The sequence below is a fragment of the Elgaria multicarinata genome, chromosome 10 (assembly GCF_023053635.1).
Source record: "Elgaria multicarinata webbii isolate HBS135686 ecotype San Diego chromosome 10, rElgMul1.1.pri, whole genome shotgun sequence".
Lineage (NCBI taxonomy): Eukaryota > Metazoa > Chordata > Lepidosauria > Squamata > Anguidae > Elgaria > Elgaria multicarinata.
Genome location: NC_086180.1, coordinates 11,927,028 through 11,947,963, shown reverse-complemented (window position 1 = coordinate 11,947,963; position 20,936 = coordinate 11,927,028). Strand labels below are relative to the sequence as shown.

Sequence of the window (20,936 nt, the reverse complement as noted above, 5' to 3'; positions counted from 1 at the left end):
CGCAACATATAATTGTCCATGTGAGAAGCAATCTGTGTCTAGATCTAAACCGCACAATTCTAAAGATTGGCCCTGAGCTTTGTTGATGGTGATTGCAAACGCCAATCGAATTGGGAATTGCAATCTCTTAAATTGAAATGGCATATCTGTTGGAATCATAGGAATGCGAGGAATGAGGACATCTTCACCTTTGAAAGGTCCTGTCAAGACTGATCTCCGACTATAACAATTGCCACTTCGTCTATAGTTGGAGCATTGAATCTTCGCACATGTTCTCCAGCAGGCGTTTTGTCAGCATGAATAACAATCTTGTGTGTATCAGATGGCATCATGTCAATTGCTGTTTTGAACAAATGTACTAAATTGTTTTTTTTCGTGAAGTAGCTGTTGCAGTTTTGAAACGATGGACCTTTTTATGTCGGTATAAATTCCGCAGCGTGCATTCAATTCATCATTGCCATCACCAATGAAATACATTTGTAGGAATTTATGTTGACTATCTTGAAACGGAAGGAAGGAGCCGGCTTTATGATAAATTTGTCCTTTGACTTTGAAAGTTGGCATAAATGGAGCTGTGATGATTTCTGCACTTGATATTAAAGCGCTTGATATTCAGGGGGAAAAAAAACACCCTCTCTTTGTTCCTAGTTTATCCCTTTCCCATGCCTTGGTGGGGGCCGGGGTGGAGGGAGCAGTCATTTGGAAGCATGAGTTGTATTTCCTGATGTTAGATAGGAAATGCTTTGATTCTGCGGTATATCTGGCAAGCAAAGTTTGTAATGGCTCTGGTGGTTCTCCAAGTTGAGGCAGTTTAATTTTTCCAGCAGCGCAACACATTCCTTTTGTTTCTCCATTAAATTTAAGAGCCTTGCAATAAGGACACACTTCAGTCATAGTGCCGATGAGAACATGCCGCCTCAAACTATAATCATCAGCTGGGTTGTACCGGAATGCAAGGCGATTGTAATCGTGTGATCGTTTACCAAGGAGTCGTGTTTGACGCTGATGTGCTGTTTCTCGTTGACGTCTTTCAGCCACTCTCAGCCTGTCGCGTTCATTCTGTTGAGAACAAAGCAGATCTGAAGCTGTAGAACGCGATTGCTGTGCTCGCAACCGTGCATCCTCAAGTCTGGCTGAACGTTGCTTGGCTGGTTCCTTGGCACGTATTTGAGGCATTCTTTTTCTTTTTTCTCGTTTGCTGATGCCCGTTCTTCCTCAGTCTGATTTGCAATTTCTCGTCGCAGTGCTTCCGCTCTGCGAGTATGACAACCTAAGTGTGATCTTCTGCGAGGCATTATTTGGATGAAGTAAAGCAGATTGTTTGGTTTTTTAAAAAGGATGTTTTTACGGTGAGGAGGTTAGTGGAAACTCCTGGCAGTTACCTTTCTTCAGAACGTGTAACTGTCACAGGTGTGACATCTATATTCACTCAGCCAATTGTGAGAGAACATGCAAATAGGAGAGGAGGCAGAGGCAGTGGATTGGCCTACTGGTTGGCGATGTCACAATGACCTATAAGAGCAAATAGGAGAGAACATGCAAATAGGAGAGAAGGCAGAGGCAGTGGATTGGCCTACTGGTTGGCGATGTCACAATGACCTATAAGAGCAAATAGGAGAGAACATGCAAATAGGAGAGGAGGCAGAGGCAGTGGATTGGCCTACTGGTTGGCGATGTCACAATGATCAGCAGGACTGGTTTTGAGGAGGCCTATTTCTTCGATTTTAAGACAAACTTTTGACCCCATATAGAACATAGTTACATAACAACGCTCGCATATTCGAATGCAACGTTGTGTCAAAATTTCAAAGCAATCGGTGAAGAACTTTCGGAGATATAACGTCTGTTTCGAACGAACATTTACATTTTTATTTATATAGATGACACTCAATGTCCAGGTGTAGAGTTGACCTTTACGTTTCTGCTGAGTCCTCTGTTCTTCCAGATCCTCAGCAATTAACAAAGCAATGGAAAACATAACCAAGATCCATTCCGGGATCCAACAGGCATCACCATATCCAGTGGTAGTGAATTCCATAGATTAACTCCGCACTGTGTGAAGAAGGACTTCCTTTTATCTGTCCTGAATCTCCCATCAATCAGCTTCCATGGGATAATCCCATGTTCTAGTATTATGGGAGAGGGAGAAGAGTTGGGTGGAGCCTTCCAGAGGGATTACCTCTCCTGATGTATATAAATAACATTACAAGTGTGTGTAACTTATGTTCTTTGATTTCAATGTGTCTACACTTAATATGGCTAAATCTGGTCCCAACCCTTTGTTGAGATTTTCCCAGTGATATCTTGTTGGAAACGAAGGATTGGATCCAAACCTGACCATATTTAGAATTGTAATCATAACTAACATCAGTCCCATTGATTTCAATGGAATGGATCTGATCTGTCTATGGATGGATCTAAGCAAGAGAGCTGAGCTAGAAGGACCCGTCACCCGATCCAGTAGTACAGACAGTCCTTGCAAGAGACTGAGCCCTGATATACAGAACATTTATCGATACTGACAATTTCTCCATCCATCTCAGGCAATCGCTTCCAGCACTTATCATCACATTGGATACATAAGTAAACAACCCTCACATCCACATAACCCTAAAACAGCCCGTGGGTTATTTGTTGTTTAATCCATACATCACAGCTTGAAGATTCAAAAGTGTGGGCGGCACACACTGCAATCAACCATGGCTTAAATAAACCACAGTGGTCTGCAGCAGTCATGCAAACGCAATCAATGGCTGGACCTTTAAAGCGCTTGATATTCAGGGGGGAAAAAACACACCCTCTCTTTGTCCCTTGTTTATCCCTTTCCCATGCCTTGGTGGGGGCCGGGGTGGAGGGAGCAATTTCCTTGATGTGTTCTGAGGTTGGGTCTCTGAAATCCCAAGGTGTGGTATTTTGTATAAATTCCTGAACAGTATATTCTCTGCAACCTTAATACTTCACATTAGTGCCTTTTCTCTGAGTTTCCCCCCTCTCTGGCTGATTCCCTTAAACTAAAGGAAAATGTCTCCCCCCCACCCTGTTTTAGGGACTGACATTTCTCCAATCCCTCCATCTTAGTCTTTAAGAAGAAATCTGTAATTTGGGATTTTTACAACTACCTTCCCACCTCAACCCCCTTTAAACTGCATCACATGCCCAACACAATTTGCTGCCTGCAACAATAGTATATCAACCCTGGGTAACCTTTCTTTTTGAGATTAAGGGCATAGCTAGACGGGACAATATTCCGGGGATCACCCAGGAATAATCCCTGTGCATTCACATGATGCACAGGGGATCCTGGGAGCAGAGAGGATCTCTTTCCCCGGGATCTCGCCCTACACTTCTAGCCCGCTGTTTCTGCGGTCTCGGGCTAATCCCAAGACTGCAGAACATGTGAGGGCGTTGCTAGACCTGCCGGGATAAGCCGGCAGGGAGGTGGGGCAATGGCACGCTAACTTTAGCGCGCACCGCCCAGCCTCCTAGACAGCCGACGCGCAGGGACTACGGAAGCCCTGCAGCGTCGGCCATTTTTTTTGTTTTCTTTGGGCCACGTGCGGCCCGAAGACTCTGGAAAAGGTAAGGGTTTTTTTTTTACTTAAGCCCCCCCATCCGCCCTCCGTCCCTGTCCTGTGTGTCGCTCTCCGCCCTCTCGTGTGTCGCGTCTTTCACCCTCTGCCCCCCCTCGCCCTCCCGTGTGTCGCGTCTGTCACCCTCTGCCATCCCCCTCTCCTGCTGGTCCGGCCTTCCCCCCCATCTTCCCCCCGGATGCCCCTGGCCCGATGGGCACAGTGCTCGTAAGAGCGCTGTGCCAGTCCGTGGCTTTTTGCGGCTACTAAGCGAGTAGCCGCAAAAAGCCACGGAAGTCTCTAGACGTTCCGTAGCCCCGGCCTCAGGCTGGCGCTGCGGAAAAGGCGCGCCATAAGCGACTTCGCTTATGGTGCGTTAGAGGAGGCTTCACTGCGCCCTGGAGCCGGATTCCCCTGTGCGTCCTGTGGATGCACAGCAGGGAAACTGGCTCTCAAGGCGCGCTAAGGCCTCGTCTAGCAAGGCCCTGAGTGGGCATTGCAGTTTGTCCTTGTGAGCAACTCTGCCCATTGGGGGTGGGGGGAGCGGGGTAAGTAATTTTTTTAAACCCCCCCTCACCATTTTTCACACGAGCGCTCGTGTGCTCCGTCTGCTTTAACAAAAAAACACAAAATGGCAGGTGCCATGTCACACGTCGTGTGTAGACCAGGGCGACAATCTCGTGATCATAAAATTGTGAGATCATTGCCGTAACCCCCCCTGGTCTAACTGAGGCCTGAGAGGATGAGTCCTCTTCTGTCGCTTCCTCCTCCTGCAGCTGACATTGACGATCAGATTTGTGGGCCGCAAATAAGAAAGAGCAACTTCTTTCCTTCGGCTGCTGGTGGTGGTGGGATTTCAGGACCGCTGCAGAAGACATTTTCTGCATCTCCTTGAAGATACCACAAACATGTTCGTATTTGTGCTCCTCATTTGCCTTCTTATTGTGTTAAAGAGAGTCGGATCACCAAAGATGGGACCCTCTACTGTAAGGCAATCCCACTGCTGTAGCCACCCAACATATGGAGCATCAGCTGTTCACTGGGGCATCCCGCTGCTACTAACACCAACGTGTGAAGAAACTGCTATGTATGTTATCTCATCTCTGCCACCAATTGGGAAGAAATCACCAGTTTGGACCCTTTACTCTAGGGCAGCCTTCCTCAACCTGGGGCGCTCCAGATGTGTTGGACTGCATCTCCCAGAATGCCCCAGCCAGCAGGGCATTCTGGGAGTTGTAGTCCAACACATCTGGAGCGCCCCAGGTTGAGGAAGGCTGCTCTAGGGCAATCTCACTATGTGGAGCATCACCCCTTCGCTAGGACCCTCTAACCTTTCGCAAGTGGAAATTGTTTGCAACAGCTTTACACCTTTCTTTTCACACAAAGGATCATTGTCTGTGATTTCCCCATTCAGACATGTGTAGGGATCTCAGTGTGCCCGATGCTAGTGCCATACATCTTATCCATGCATTCACCTGAAGGTGTGAACAGAACCCACGGACGTACAAGATTTGCAGTATCCTTGATGGCGTTCAGCATGGGCTACATGCCAACATTTTAGGGGGAAATTCCCACAGCTGTTTTCTCATCGCAGTTTGGCTCTTGGTCAGTCATCTCATGATGCAACCATTTGAAGAACATCAAGCGTGAAGATGTACGAATGCCAAATCTCAACTGCTCCAGCAAATGAGGCATGTCAATGTGACTAGTCCCACCGTAACACAGTTAATAAGTCAGAGTCCTCCACCACCAGTTCTGACCTAGCAAGGACCTCCCTTGTTCACCTTGGGAAACTGATTGCACAGAGCTTGTTGAAATCCCTACATATTTGTGCCATCAGCAAAATCTCCCATCAGTAGCTTAGTTGTTCAGAAACTAAAGTACCTGGATTAAAAAGAACAGAAGCAAAATTTTAGCTGGGAAACTGCAAAAAAGGCATGATTACAAGGCATTGGACAATCCTTCCTTCTCCACACGTTCTCCTTTGAAAACTGTCTCAAGTTAGAAGAACTACCAGGACAACATAGGCTTTGGAAGGGATTTTATCTTAAGCCAGGGGTGGGCAAATTGTGGACCTCCAGATGTTGTTGGATCACAAGTCCCATCGGCTCTCATCATTGGCTGCGCTGGCTAGGGCTGATGTGATTTCATAGAATCATAGACTCATAGAATAGCAGAGTTGGAAGGGGCCTACAAGGCCATTGAGTCCAACCCCCTGCTCAATGCAGGAATCCACCCTAAAGCATCCCCGACAGATGGTTGTCCAGCTGCCTCTTGAAGGCCTCTAGTGTGGGAGAGCCCCCAACCTCCCTAGGTAACTGATTCCATTGTCGCACTGCTCTAACAGTCAGGAAGTTTTTCCTGATGTCCAGCTGGAATCTGGCTTCCTTTAACTTGAGCCCATTATTCCGTGTCCTGCACTTTGCAGTCCAACAACATCTGGAAGGCCACAAGTTGACCACCCTGTCTGAAGCCCTTGCCTTGTGGTAGGGTTGGTTGAAAATAGTCACCTTGAATCCACCACTATGGATGAGGTGGATCAGGGGCACCTCTCCTGACATTGAGCAGGGTGATGGATTTGAGGGGCCAGGATGCTGTTAGTGAAGAGGGTAATGGAAATACTGCAACTTCATCTGCAACTGACAGGAAAGGGGCAGTGCTGCAGTTAGCTAGACAATGCATGGGAATTTGGGGGCGTTGCTAGCCTTAGGGTCTCTATGGCCTACTGTGTGGTCTCCTGCTCCTCTCCTCTGTCCCCCCCAACTTCCCCCCATTGCTGTGTAAAGGATCATAAAACGGACTGAACAAACTATCTGGAAACCCCATGCTGCGCCTGCATTGCACGTGCAAGAATAAAGTGAGTAAAGCTGGGTTTTTTTCCCACTAAAGGAAGAGTGTGATCTTCCTTTTTTTGGGGGGGGGGCACATGTGTTTTGTCTTGCCTGTTAACCATACGGAGTAGGCATGACAGAACTGAAGATGGCGGTGCTCACGTCTGGCCTCCTAATACTAGGAAGTTGACTTTAGAAATCACTCCAAATCTCAAGCCGTCTGGCCAGTTTAATTCTGTTAGCTTTTCACCCAGCGCATGGAGAAGTGAAGATTGCTGACTGACTGACAGGGAGAACTTAGAGCTGCATTTTCTAGCCAAAGCCCAATAAGCTAAAATAGTAAATCACAAGAAAATGCTTGGAATAAGAGAACTTGGCCGATTCCATCCTGTGGTGAGAGCATTGCTCAAATTATGAAGGAAAAAGTAGTGGGTGGGTGTGTCCTTCATAAAAATCCACAGAAGATGAGGGGGCTGGCCCCTTATGCCCCCAGTGGCAGGGTCAGAGACTGTAAACTTTTGCTTTGCCCCTAAAGAGAACAGAAAGGCGGCCAGAGGAAGGGCAGAAGCTTGATCCAGTCCTGCTGGATGGAATAGATGGAGCAACACTGCCATCTGGAGGCTAAAACAGGAAGCGCGGTGACACAGTACTCTTCAAAAAGACAGCATGGTATCATCTTTCATAGACTAGAAATCTACACCCGAGTTTGGAGGCTTATGGCTATCCCCATAGGATTGGGTTCCAAATGGTTCCCCCCCCTTTAATATATAAAAAAATTAACTGTGAAGCTGGCACACTACAAAGTGATGTACTGCCATCCTGCACCATCTTTGAACTGCCCAGAGATCTTCGGCTATTGGGCGGTATAAAAATATAATAAATAAATAAATAAATAAATAAAATCTTTATTTGGGTTCAAAAGAGAGGATTTTGTATCTTGGAGCTTAATATCGATCCGTCTTGCACTCAAGTTTCTTATTTATTTATTTAGTTTTAGTCTCACCAGTTCACTATCTGGGAAATGAGTGTTTTGTGATGGGCCATGCCTGTTTATGAATGAGCAAGCCCCTCCCTCACTGCAGCCATTTTGTGAGAGTGCCCCCGACATTCTAAAAAAAAAAAAATCCGAACGTGTCCACTTACCCAAAATCATTGAGGACCCCTGCTGTCGACACTGACTTGCAGCGGCTTTCTGGGGGCTCAGGGAAGATACTTCCCCACCCCATATCTGAGATTGAACCTGGGGGTTTCTGCATGCAGAACATGTGCTTTAGCTATGAATAATAGTGGCAAAGTTTGCTCCATGCTCTACAGCAGCCTTCCTCAACCTGGGGCGCTCCAGATGTGTTGGACTATAACTCCCAGAATGCCCCAGCCAGCTGGCTGGGGCATTCTGGGAGATGCAGTCCAACACATCTGGAGCGTCCCAGGTTGAGGAAGGCTGATCTACAGTTTGCGTTCACAGGCCCGAAGGCTGTAGAATTCTCACACTGTGGATTTATGACTAAATAATTACACATTTCACAATAATGACTGAGCTACTTTTCTGGCACTGACACACGTGGTACAACTCAACACATATTTAAGCACCTTTACTCGGAGCTGATTAGCCTTTTGGACCTGGCCATAGCATAGCAATGGTAGGAAAGGTAAACTCCCCCAACTATCTTTTACTTTCAGCTGGTGCCTACTGGATCCTGTTTGGCTGGTGGTTTTGAGCCTGGCTCACACAGTTGCTGTTGGAAAATGTCCCAGAACTGTGCTAAGAACCCAAGAAGGGCCCTGATGGATCAGGCCAGGTGGGAATCTACACTGATGTTATTCTAACGTTTTGAATGGGTTACTGTGACGCACAGCGTCACGTGACCCTGGGTCTCCAACGTTGCAAATGAGTTCTACTTACTGGTTCTATTTCTTAGTTCCAGCGTGGCTACAGATTCATGTGCCTTGTTCTACCGGTAATTTTCCTCTTCCCTGAGAGTCGCAGAGCTGCTGGGTTTGCTCCGCCCACTTCCTGTTCTCCTTTCTTCCCCCCGTTTGCTATCTTATCTGCTACAGTAGATAAATCACACCAGCGTTATACTGTGCAATGACTGACAATTGCATGCAAAAGACTCAGAAGTTTTCCACCTTAGAATCTGCTTTTATTGTGAAGTAGTCCCATGCATCCTGCCTTAACATTTGAATCAAATTGGGTCATCGGTTGATTTTTTATGATTTTTTTTAACATTTCCCCCCTCTTTGCAAAGGAGCTGAGGAGCGCTCAAAGGATCGCTGTAGCTCACTGCAGGAAAATTAGCAAGGGTCTCTTGCTCCCAGTCCAAAACTTGTTCTTGGCTTAAATGGGGCTGCTGCTAAAACTTTTCAACTTGGTCTCCCATCCAAACCCTGACCAGACCCAGCCCTGCTTAGCTTCAGCAAAGTGGCTGGCTCCTATGCATTCAGGCAATTCCCTGGGACTTGTGTTAAGGTGTTTTGGGAGGGAGGGAGTTATGACTATTGCTGGCTAGGAGGCAGGAAGTGGGCGGAGCAAACTGAGCAGCTCTCAAAGAGGAAGAACGGAAAGGATTGAACCATGTGCCCTGAAGTTCCATTGCAGCTAAACATAAGTAACGCTAGTGTGCCCCGTGATACAGAGAACCGATACAGAGAACCACATTAGAAAGGGACACTAGCAATGTTATAAGACTAGTGTAGATCCGGCCCAAGGGTCCATGTAGTCCAGCATTCTGTTCACACAGTGGCCAAGCAGCTGTCAACCAGGAACCACAAGCAGAATGGTTGCTGAGCTCTTGTTGTGCCTGAATCCAGCTCCAGCTGAGAGCCCCCTCCCTCCTGCTACCAACTGTCATTGCTGAAGCCATCAGTGGGAGAGGAAGCAGCAGCCAGGCACCTCTCCATCGTGCCTGGATCTGTATGAGATTATTAGTAGGGCTGTGCACCGCCTTGGGCTGAGGCCCTGAATCCGAGCCAGTTCTGGCTCAGCCGAGGCGCCCCGAAGCCTAAGCCGATTGGCTCCAAAGCTTCGTGGTGCCTTGGGCTGCTTCGGAGTGGCACAGCCCTAGGCTTTACCTGCTGCCATCACCGCTGCTGCCACCACCGACGCATGTAAGAAGAACCGGGCCACGTGATTTTAAGGTATTGCAGGGTCTCTGGGTGTTTAGTACCTCTATGGACAACGTAGTTTAAATTTGTGCATGGCCTGGTTCTTCTTACATGCGTCGGCGGAGGCATCAGCAGCAGATGCGGCAGCAGCGGTGGCGGTGGAGGCGGAGGAGGCAGAAGCAGAAAGGGAGGCTTTTCTGTGTGCTGGCTGCGCAGCTGGTACCCAGGGACTTCCAGAACACAAGAAGAGCCCTGCTAGAAAAGGCCGAGTTGCCTCAGATGGCCCAAATCTTGCTTCGGCAACGAGGCGAGGCGGGTAACCCCAGAAGCACCCCAAGGTGAATCGAGGCTGCTTCGGGGGCTCCAAACCGGCCTCCAAGGCGAGTTGGGGGTGTGTGTCTCTGCACAGCCCTAACTATTAGAGGGAGCGAGAAAGGAAGCAGCTGCTGAAAAGAGGCAGCTGGACAAGCATCTGTTGGGGATGCTTTGAGGTGGATTCTGCATTGAGCAGGGGGTTGGACTCGATGGCCTTGTGGGCCCCTTCCAACTCTGCTATTCTATGATTCTATGATTCTATGATTCTATGAACTTTGCAACTGAGAATCTAGTGCCTGAATTTGCTTTCCTCCTCCCTCCCAATCCCCTTTCCTTTTGTGTCATGTTTTTTAGATTGTAAGCCTGTGGGCTGGGGCTGTTTTAAGACATATTTTTATAAGCCGCCTTGAGAGCCTTTTTGGCTAAAGGGCGGGATCAAAGTGCTTAAATAAATAAATAAACCTCAGAAGCTCATGTGGCCTGACGAACAGGGGCGGATGGCAGTGGTGACGGGGTAAGTGTTTGACAATTCACCCACCCCTAGCCCTGGGGAGATGCTCCAGCGCCTTGATCATTTTCGTTGCCATTTTCTGCACTTTTTCCAGCTCTGCAATGTAGTGACCAGAACCGTCAGCATTTTTTGTTAGAGAATTTTGTTTGTCTGTGAAACGTGCATTTGCACGTCGGCAGAAGTGCACATTAGTTGAACTTTCGCAAATGAAACAAATTGAGCAAATCCCCCCCCCCCCAATAACGTTAATAAATGATCTACAAATCCATGGAATCCATGTGACTCAGAAAAAGTTAGTGGTGTGTGGAATCCACAGGTTGAATTCATAGAAATCTGAACTCAGTTGAATCTGTTGAAGATTTCTCCAACATCCTTACTCGTAACTAGCTACGTCTTCAATAGGGCTGTGCACGGACCCCCCCAACCCACTTCGTGGCCCGATCCAAAACTTTCGGATCGGGTTGATCCGCTTAGGGTTGATCTGACCCTCCTCTGCTCTGCTCCGTGGAGTGAGATCCGGAGGGGCGGATCGACATTTTGCCCCCCCTTCCCTACTTACTTGCCTCCGCGGCAGACGGTGGAGGCAGGTAAGTGGGAAAGGGGGACAAAATGGGGACTGAATAAGCCTCCCTCCCCCTGCCCCCTTAGCTGGCTCTGCTGCTGTCACCACATGGACTGCGGCACCAGTGCCAGGTGAGCCCCCTCCCCCCTTACCTGAGTTCGGAGCGCCAGATGAAGGCGAACTGCTTCGCCTCGATCTGCAGCTCCCCCGACCCGATTCGGATCCGCCTTTGGCGGAGGCGGATCGGGTCACTCCTCTCCACTCCGGGTTCGCTATCCAAATCGGAGTGGAGCACAGCCTTAGTCTTCAATTTCCTATAACAACCCCTTGTGGGATAGTACCGCTTTGGGGCATTGCACAGATACAAATGAATGGACGTAGAACATTTTTAAACACATTCTTGTACTGAATTCATTCCAAGAATGGACATATGAATATACAGGCTGTATTCAGATTTCAAGAGGCACAAGTCTTGGAGCTTGTCAGCACCGATGAAAGGAAAAAAAACTGGCATCTGTGCGTAGCAGACGTTGCAGAAGGGTGTTCCGTCTTTTAAGGCCTTTCATGTTGCACCTGCAAATATGGCAAAGAACTTTCCTTGCAGCAAAGTATGGTAGAGATGCATTCATTAGGAAAGAAACAATCAAAATGGGATATACTTGCACAGGCCTGTCCCAATGCAGGTCACTGCCTGAAGCGCTGGTGACCGGCCATGCACCCACGGCCTCCTCCCCTCCCCTCCGCCCCCTCTCGTGATCCCTTGCCCGGCGGCCTCTTCCACCCCCTCCCAAAAAGGAGCCTTGCTGCACCTCCCTTCTTGACCCTGCCTGCCACCAGGCAATGTACTTTTCTGACTGTCGACGTGCACACCTGTGTTGCCAGCGCATTGCCTCTGTAAGGTCTTTTTTGCCTTCAAGAGCCATGCATCACCTGCGCATCCATTCAGCATGGACCTTGAAGGCAGAAAGACCTCACAAAGGCAGCGCACCAGCGACACGGGCGCGCATGTCCCGGCTAAGGAAAGTAAGCTGGGTGGCCGAGTGGGTTGGGAAGCCAGGTGCAGCACAGTGCGCGGTGCGCGGGTGACTGCTCCTTGGGCCTGCCGGCAGCTTGCATGGCTGGTAACAAGCAGCAGACCCTTTGCAGGGGAACAGTGGTGCTCTTTTCCTCCTCCTGTGCCTGCTGCGCCCACTTCCTTTCACCTAATGGTAAGGCACTTGCATAGAGAAATACATGATAAAACCAGAGATCACCATTCTCTCTCTCTCTCTCTCTCTCTCTCTCTCTCTCCCTACGGAGTTGGATGGGTGAATGGATGATGATGCATCATTTAAAATAGGTACTGGGGCAGTGGGTCTCAAACCTGTCATAGATGCGTGTGGGCTGGGTGGTTCCCCAGGCTTGAAAGACAGGGGGCAACCTTAGCTACCTGCACTTCCCACCCAGAGGAAGACATGGTGAGTTTATTCTTCTCCTAGGGCCTTTTCAGATCAGGAAGTGCAGGCAGCCCGGGAGGCTGTAGAGCAATGGTGAGATGTGTCATAGGCCATAGCTTGATGGGGCGAAATCCCAGAATGGTCCCCAGGATTGTCTCTGTGTGACCACATGATGCACAGGGGATCCCGAGATCAGGGAGAGATGAGCCCTCCCTTGCCCCGGGATCTCGCCCTTCCCTTTGGCCCCAGTTTTACCATGGTCTCAGGCTGAGCCCGACACCGTGGATCGCGTGGCTGGGCGCCATGGTTTGACCCGGCTCCTCGTGATTCCTCGCGAGGAACCAGGAGCCCCATCGGGGGTAGGGTGGGGGGAGTGGTGCACGTAATTTAAATTTTAAAAATACGTACCTTTTGCGCACGAGTGTTCACGTGCTGCTGCACCTTTAAGTAAAAAGAAATAAATGGTGGGTGCGACGCCTCTTAAACCCTTTTATACACAGAACACCAATTGAAAGTCATTACTTCTACAATTAACTGATGGACAGTTCTTATACATGTGATGGAATATTTGAGTTCCAACCATCTACCATGTGCTGTACGGAGCATAGATGTGATGCTTCTCTTTGCCCAGGACTGGGCAAAGGACTGTATCTTCCTGAGTTGTCCCATTTCTATGTATATAGTCCAAACTGAGTTTTCAGGGTTTTCTATAGAACCTTAAGGACTGGAAACTTGAGCTCTCCCGCTCTCTCTCTCTCTGGCCTTAGCTAGACCTACCAGTCCAGCGGGACGGAGGGGTGAAGATCTTGCAATATTTTTATCACGAGATCTCCCCTCTGTTCACACATGGCGCACAACGGCCTCAGAGGGAGAGGATGTCACGACCGCCATTTTTTTCTTAAAGGAGAAGATGCACACGAGGGCTGATGTGCGAAAGGTAAGCTTTTTTAAAAAAAATCCCCCTGCTCCCCCACCCCACCCCTAATGGGCGCAGTACTCCTGAGGAGCTATGCACCCTGTGCACGGGTCTCGGCTCCTCGCGAGGAACTGCGACAAACCATGACGCCTGGCCACACATTCCGTGGTCTCGGGCTCACCCCGGGACCGCATAAAAACCGGGCTGAAAAGGTAGGGCGAGATCCTTTGGCAAGGGAGAGTTCATCCCTCCCTGATCCCGGGATCCTCGGTGTGTCATGTGAATGCACAGGGATGATCCCGGGGATTGCCCTGGGATTTCATCCCATCTAGCTATGGCCTCACTCTCTCTCTCTTTAAAAGTCTAACCCCACCCCATTAGAATGCCATTTTGGTTTTGATGTCACAGATATCTAAACCCCTTCCTGAGTGCATTGCATGAAGGAGCATCTTGCAGAGAATGTGCTGCTTGTTGGTCCCTAGAGTTCGCGTTGGGCTGGCCGCAAAATGTCCACAAGTTATGTTTGCAAAATAAGCATATATGCATAGGCATCTCAGCATGTAAGCTATCTGTGCATTAATAACCTCTTTACTGAATTGGTTCTCAGGAAACCAGGGCCAGTTCTACACGAAGCAAGATATTACACTTCGAAAATGTTTTGAAAACTCTCTATGGCGTGCGTCCTGGGCCCCAACGGTTGTCACTACTGTTATAAAGTGTTTTAAAGCAGTAGTGTAGATCCTGCCCTGGAGTCCAAAGGCTCTTTCCCTAAGAACGTGCATTCGACAGATGGCGCTTTACCTTCAACCCGCAATATGACGGAGGTACGTTCAAATGGCAGCAAGTGGAGGCAAAAGTGGCCTTCTGTTCAACCAATGCAGAAATGGCATCTTCAGTAGCCCCGGGACGCATCTCATGATAGTTCGTTTTTAACCTGCAGTGAAGTTAAACATGGCCATGTTGTTAGCGCTTCGTATGAAACAAACAAACCCTTACGCAAGGAAACCATGCCCAACCCAGAAGTAATGATACTGGAAACGATAGTGTCCGTATTCTTATGCTGGTTAGGTGAAACGACATTCTGCCAATATCTAACATGAACGTTGTGCATTTTAATTCAATCCAGAGGATTTGGCCAAACTACAGAGGCTAAGGACATGGACTGAAAGACCAAGGGAAAGTGTGAGCGCATAGATGCTCAATTTTAAGCAAGACAAGTATGACATGCCAGATTGTAAACCCTATTTACTGGTAAGGAAAGGAAAGGAACCTCTCGTGCAAGCACTGAGTCATTACTGACTCTTGGAGGGACGCCAGCTTTCGCTGACATTTTCTTGGCAGGCCTTATAGCGGGGTGGTTTGCCGTTGCCTTCCCCGGCCGTTATTACCTTTCCTCCAGCTAACTGGGTACTAATTTTACCGACCTCAGGAGGATGGAAGGCTGAGTCGACCTGAGCCGGCTGCCTGAAACTAGCTTCCGCTGGGATCGAACTCAGGCCATGGGGAGAGTTTCAGCTGCAGAAACTGCTGCTTTACCGCTCTGCGCCACTAAGTTGCTGTTTTCATATGGCTTTGTGTGTGTTTTTTGGACCCAGGAATAAATCTGTAAGCAGCTTCTCTGAAACTGAAGTTGGTTTAACCCCCCCCCCCCATAAATTTTAACTTAGCTGGCTGGGGAATACATGCTACAATATATGCTAATTTTTTGTTGTTGTTGCAAATAGGAGTACCGACTAGGGCTGTCACATGATTAAAGTCATTTTAGATGATCAAATGAATTTGTTTTCTCTGTGAACTGATTAACGGCACAATCCCATGCATGATTAGACAGAGAAAGGAGCCCTAAAATTCCTAATATTCTAGGATGACCATATGACCGGATTTGCCCTGATTTTTCCGGGGTTTTGATGGCAAATCCGGGAGGGGGAGGTCTTTTGCAAAGAGCAGCTCTAATGGGAATTAACAAAAGTGCTTATAACTCCATCATTTTTTAAGATAAAGACATGAAACGTGGCACAATGGTAGCTCTTAGGAAGGGCTTTAGCCACACCAAAATCGAAACAGATCTGTTCATCCATTTATTTTTTAGTAATTTTTTAAAAAATGAGGTTTTAAAATTATTATTTTTTAAACTGTCATTTTTAAAGATAAAGAGCTGAAAGTTGGCACCATGATAGTTTTTAGGTAGAGCTTTAGCCGTACCAAATTTGAAACAGATCTGGGGCCAGTAGCAAACCCTGTTAACAACAACAGAAGCTTGCAATGAGTGAAGATACAGTCAGAAAAGATATTTGAGGGAAGGGGAGAATGTAACACACAGAGTATAGCAAAAGCTTCAAAGTACAGCAAAACCTACAAAAGTAGGAGTGAGTGAAGTTAATTTCAGATACATTGAATCTCTCACTTGTTCTTTATTTCAGTGATTTTAACATTAAGATGTTATGTAGAACAGATTTGTCTTAAATGTGTGCTGTAAAATCAGACATGTGACCAAGGCTATGTTCGGGTGGGCACGCCCCCTTGGTGCTGGACACGCCCCCTTGGGGGCGACCATGTTGTCCTCCTTTTTGGTTTCCAAAATATGGTCACCCTATAATATTCCCCAGTTTAAGATTTCACTCCCATACAAACAAACAAATAAATAAACAGACATGGCATCTAGATGATTGAGCTAGATAGGTCCTTTTGTGGTGCTTCGGGGCTGGGCTGCCTCACTTCGGAACTGAATCTGAAGTGAGGTTCTCCCCCTGCCCCGAAGCGGATCAGCCCTTGCACGTGCCCTGTCTGATTTCGCACCCACCACTTCTGGAATTCTGTCATAGTGCGATTTGCATAATTCACACACAGCTCAGATCCTTTTGAAAGTAAAGCAAGTAGCTCAGCTGTTGGCTCTGGGATCTGGAATAGAGAGAGAGAGAGAGGGAAAAGTATAAAGCTGCATCAACAAAGGAGCTTTACATGTTAAAACCAACCACCAAGTACCTAAAATAAAAATCCCTTCTCGGTATGTTGGTCTTAAAGGGGAAGCAGCACACGAACGCTCGTGCGCTAAAGGTAAGTTGTTTTTTAAAACTTAAATTATTTTCCCCACTCCCCCCACCCTACACTTGATGGGCGCGGCTCCAAGCTCCTCACGAGGAATCGCATGGCACCGGGTCAACCCGCAGCACATGACCACACGTTCCACGGTCTCGGGCTCAGCCCAGGACTGCAGAAAAACCAGAGCCAAAGGGGAGGGTGAGACAAGGCCGGTGCCAGACTATATTGCGCCCTAGGCAGGCGCGTTCTGAAGCCGCCCCCCCGTTCGCTCCCTCACTGCCCGCTCCCTCCCGCTCCTGACTTTGAAGCCAGGACGCTGGGGTTGGGGGGCGGGGCAGAGGCTTTGAAGCGGCACGCCCGGAAGTGGCTTCCTGGCGCGCCGTACTGAAGCCTCCGCCTCCAACCCCAGCATCCTGGCTTCGAAGGAACCAGGACGCTGGGGTTGGGCGGACGCTGGGGCGGCGGCTTTGGAACAGCATACCCGGTAGCCACTCTAGGGGAGCAGCTTCCGGGTATGCTGTTCGGCGCCCTCATTTGCTTGGCGCTCTAGGCAGCTGCCTGAGTTGCCTCTATGGCAGCACCAGGTCTGGGGTGAGATCCCAGGACAAGGGAGGGATCATCCCTCCCAGATCCCGAGATCCCTTGTGCATCATGTGGACACACAGGGACGATCCTTGGTATCACCCCAGGATTTCGCCCGGTCTAGCTAAGGCCATAGTTAACTTAGAAGAAAGCAAAGAACTTGATTATTGTGTCAGAGAATATAATTCACATTTATGATATGTAGAGAGCCGAAAATATAACTTAACCTGTGTGTGTGTGTGTGTTTTCCCTCCCTCTCCCCTTTCCCCCCTTTTCCTCTTGGATGCAATATTGTTATGTAATGCTTTTATGTTATGTATGTTTGTGAAACAATAAAAAACCATTTAGATGAAAAGGAGATAGCTCTCAGAACATTGTTTTGTTTTACCTGCTCACCAAAACAAGCGGTGGGGTCCGAAGTATTGCAGCAAGTGTTTGCTATCTTTTCGCTAGTATCATACAGGGTAGTGAGAATGGCCTCTGGAGCATGCGTAAATATCCGAGCCATGCTATATACATAGCTGAAACAGAAAGAAAATCGACCCAGAACATTTTTTTTAAAAAATCATCGTTTTGCCTTTTTAAAATCAACCCGACACCATGGAGCAAATAGAAATCTGGGGCTTTGATTCTTCACCTGTGTACAAGACCTTGCGTTTCTGTATCCGGAGACTTCTGAAAACCATTTGTGCATTTCAGGGGATATGCAATCTTGATAGCAAAATACAAGGACGGAGGCTAGGGATGTGTGAGGATTTCATTTCAATTTGCAAATCATTCAAAAATGCCCAGTTCACAATCCTGAAGGCCGACAGGAGGGGATTTCCCCTGAAAATGTCCGCAAATCTCCAACTTTACGTTTGCATTTGCAAAACGTGTACTTGAAAAATGGGCCGCTTTCTTGAAATGCCCCCAAGTTCTCAAAACGCACAGCTTTTAACTCACCCACATTTTAGTTTAGTGTGAAAATTTGCATGTAGTTGGAAAATGTTTGCGCAGCTTTCGCGTTCATTAGCTGCTCGTTTTGCGCAATTTCCCCATTCATGAAAAATGAACAGTGAGTGCAAATGGGAGCGCCAATCGAGGAGAGGGGAGCAGGTGGCTGAAGATGCTTGGGGTAATCTTGGTGATTCCAAACATTATCCATCCATCCATCTATAACAGAGGCACAAAAGCTGTGAAATGACCAAACAATTGGTGGTCAGGGAAAAGGGGAAGGGTGAGTGTGTAGCCATCTGGGTAACTGTGGATAGTATGATAGGGACCCAGGTAGGCCAGATTTGAGGTCTCTGCACTCCTGATTTAGGGTAGTGGGCAGGGTTGGCGCTACCGTTAGGCTAACGAGGCAGCTGCCTAGGGCGCAGACCTCAGAGGGGCGCAGTACTGCCGTTTAAAGATCACAGTTTTATACAAATTAGCTGTTTTATGAAAAAACATAATAAAAGGAAAATATAATAGTTCAGAAACTCTTCTTGAACAGCTGAATCGACGTTGGCAACTTTTTTTGAGGGGGGGAGGTACAAGTAGCTCGCCTTGCCTAAGGCACAAAATAGTCTGGCACCGGCCCTGGTAGTGTGTAGTGTGTAGGGTGACCATATGAAAAGGAAGAAAGGGCTCTTGAATCTTTAACAGTTGCATAGAAAAGGGAATTTCAGCAGGTGTCATTTGTATATATGGAGAACCTGCTGAAATTCCCTTTTCATCACAACAGTTAAAGCTGCAGGAGCTATACTAGAGTGACCAGATTTAAAAGAGGGCAGGGCACCTGCAGCTTTAACTGTTGTGATGAAGAGAGAATTTCACCAGGTTCTCCATATATACAAATGACACCTGCTGAAATTTCCTTTTCAATACAACGGTTAAAGATACAGGAACCCTGTCCTCCTTTTCATATGGTCACCCTAGTAGTGTGGTCACCTCCCCCTGCTTTTCTAGCCACGTGTGGTTTTAACGACAGAATGCCTGTACAATTCCTCATCCACTCCTTGAAGAAAGCAAACGGCCAAAGCACTCAAAACTGGCCACTGTTATTTCGAAGAAAAAGGCAGGCAGGGGGCTTCCGTCCTGAATGTGCTGTCGGTCTGTGCAAACAGACCCTTTGTGGGCAAAGAGCAACTGGAGGCAATTTTAGGCAGAAAACGGATGCCATGCCCCAAACCAGATCGTGAATATGCTTCTGGTCAGGGTGCTGTGGATGCTACCTTTTCAGGGGGGAAAAAAAAGACCAGTATTTGGGTAAGCATATGGAAAGAAGGACAGGACTCCTGTATCTTTAACAGTTTTGTAGAAAAGGGAATTTCAGCAGGTGTCATTTGTATGCCTGCAGCACCTGGTGAACTTCCCTTTTCATCACAACAGTTAAAGTGCAGGAGCTATACTAGAGTGACTGGATGCAAAAGAGGGCAGGGCTTCTGCAGCTTAAACTGTTGTGGTGAAGACGGAATTACAACAGGTGCTGCAGGCATACAAATGACACCTGCTGAAATTTCCTTTTCTACGCAACTGTAAAAGATACAGGAGCCCTGTCCTCCTTTTCATATGGTCACCCTAACCAGTATGCTTTTTGAAAAGTGTGTATTTATCATAACATGCAGATTGCCCTTGAAATATCTTGGAGAATGTAAATGGAAGGTTGCCCCCACGCTCTTCCAAAATCATTCCAGTTGAGATATGAAGGGTGTGTGTGTGTGTGTGGGGGGGGAACAGAGAAACTTGGAAGCAACTTCCCTCCCCATTTCCCCAAAAATCCCAGAAAAAAGAAAAAGAAAGAGTTCTCCCTTTCCCTGATTTTTTTCTGTCCCCCTTTTGACCTTCACATCCCTAAACCCAAGTGGTGATATTATTACATTAGTTCCGCTTTCCCAACCTGGCATCCTTCAGATGTTTTGGAATACTACATCCATCATTCCTGACCATTGGTCATGCTGGCTGGACTGACGGGAATTGAAGTTCAAACATCTGTAGGACACCAGGTCGGGGAAGGGTAGATTCGTTAATCTCCTCTAACACCAAGTTGACCAAGATGGCTATTTGTTGTTTATTCGTTCAGTTGCTTCCGACTCTTCGTGACTTCATGGACCAGCCCACGCCAGAGCTTTCTGTCGGCCGTCGCCACCCCTAGCTCCCCCAAGGTCAAGTCTGTCACCTCCAGAATATCATCCATCCATCTTGCCCTTGGTCGGCCCTTCTTCCTTTTGCCTTCCACTATAGAGGAAGTGAATAAGAAAGTTTCCACACCTTTTCAGTCTATGCTTATGGTGAAGCTCGGATTAAAATCAGTTCACATGCAATCCTGTGCACAGTTAAACAGAAAAACACCCTACAACTCTGGGTGTTGTAGGACTTTTTTTTCCAGTCTAAGAATACATAGGAGTGTCCTGTTTGTAATCATGTGTATGATAGCAAGAATTGTTGCTATAGATCAGTGGTTTCCAAAGTGGGCGGTACCGCCGCCTTGGGGGTGGTGGGATTGCATAGGGGGGGCGCTAAGAGGCAAGGGGGTTGCCTATGGGGGCACTAAGAGGCAAAGGGGCAGCAAGGGGGTGCTAAGAGTCAAAGGGGCGGCAGGGGGGCGCTCGAGGTGGTCTTTTCCAAGAAGCGCCTCTCCAGAAGGTCTTAAAACCCAGGGACATTTTTATGGGAGAAGGTAGTTTCGTCCCAAACCATATATATAGGGGAAGAATCCACACATGTATTAATACCATTTAAGAAGAGTCCTTTTAAAGGTGAATTGAAATGTTTCAAAAGCACCAAAACACTAATGAAGAGACATACCCTGTTTGGTGTGCCCCGCCATGCTGGCTGCAAAACAGAGGCATTCGGTCTCTTTTCCCTCCCTTCCTCGGCAAGCCTGCGGCGGGTGCTTCCCATTTAAAGGGTCCAGGTGCAGCACATCCCCTTTTTCATTCTCAGATCCTCAGCTCAGCTCCTCTGCCTGGCCGCCGCTGCTCAGCCTGGGCGACCAGACCAGCAGGACCCAGAGGAGCGTGGCCCCTTTGAATGGGAGACACCTGCCCCAGGCTTGCTGAGGGAGGGAGGGAAAAGATGTAATTGGATTTTGAATAAATATT

The 20,936-nt window shown here is 47.9% G+C and overlaps 1 protein-coding gene across 1 annotated transcript in view; it reads right to left on the bottom strand.

Moving 5' to 3' along the window:
- Positions 1-11,276: 11,276 nt before the first annotated feature.
- Positions 11,277-20,936, bottom strand: part of GC (GC vitamin D binding protein) — a 53,591-nt gene continuing 43,931 nt past the window's right edge. The window contains exons 9-13 of the mRNA XM_063135205.1: positions 17,255-17,387; positions 16,046-16,143; positions 14,047-14,179; positions 12,738-12,770; positions 11,277-11,466 (exon numbers count right to left, since the gene is read on the bottom strand). Coding sequence (XP_062991275.1) covers positions 11,446-11,466; positions 12,738-12,770; positions 14,047-14,179; positions 16,046-16,143; positions 17,255-17,387 — 418 coding nt within the window. The 3' untranslated portion in view covers positions 11,277-11,445. The remainder of the gene's footprint in view (positions 11,467-12,737; positions 12,771-14,046; positions 14,180-16,045; positions 16,144-17,254; positions 17,388-20,936) is intronic.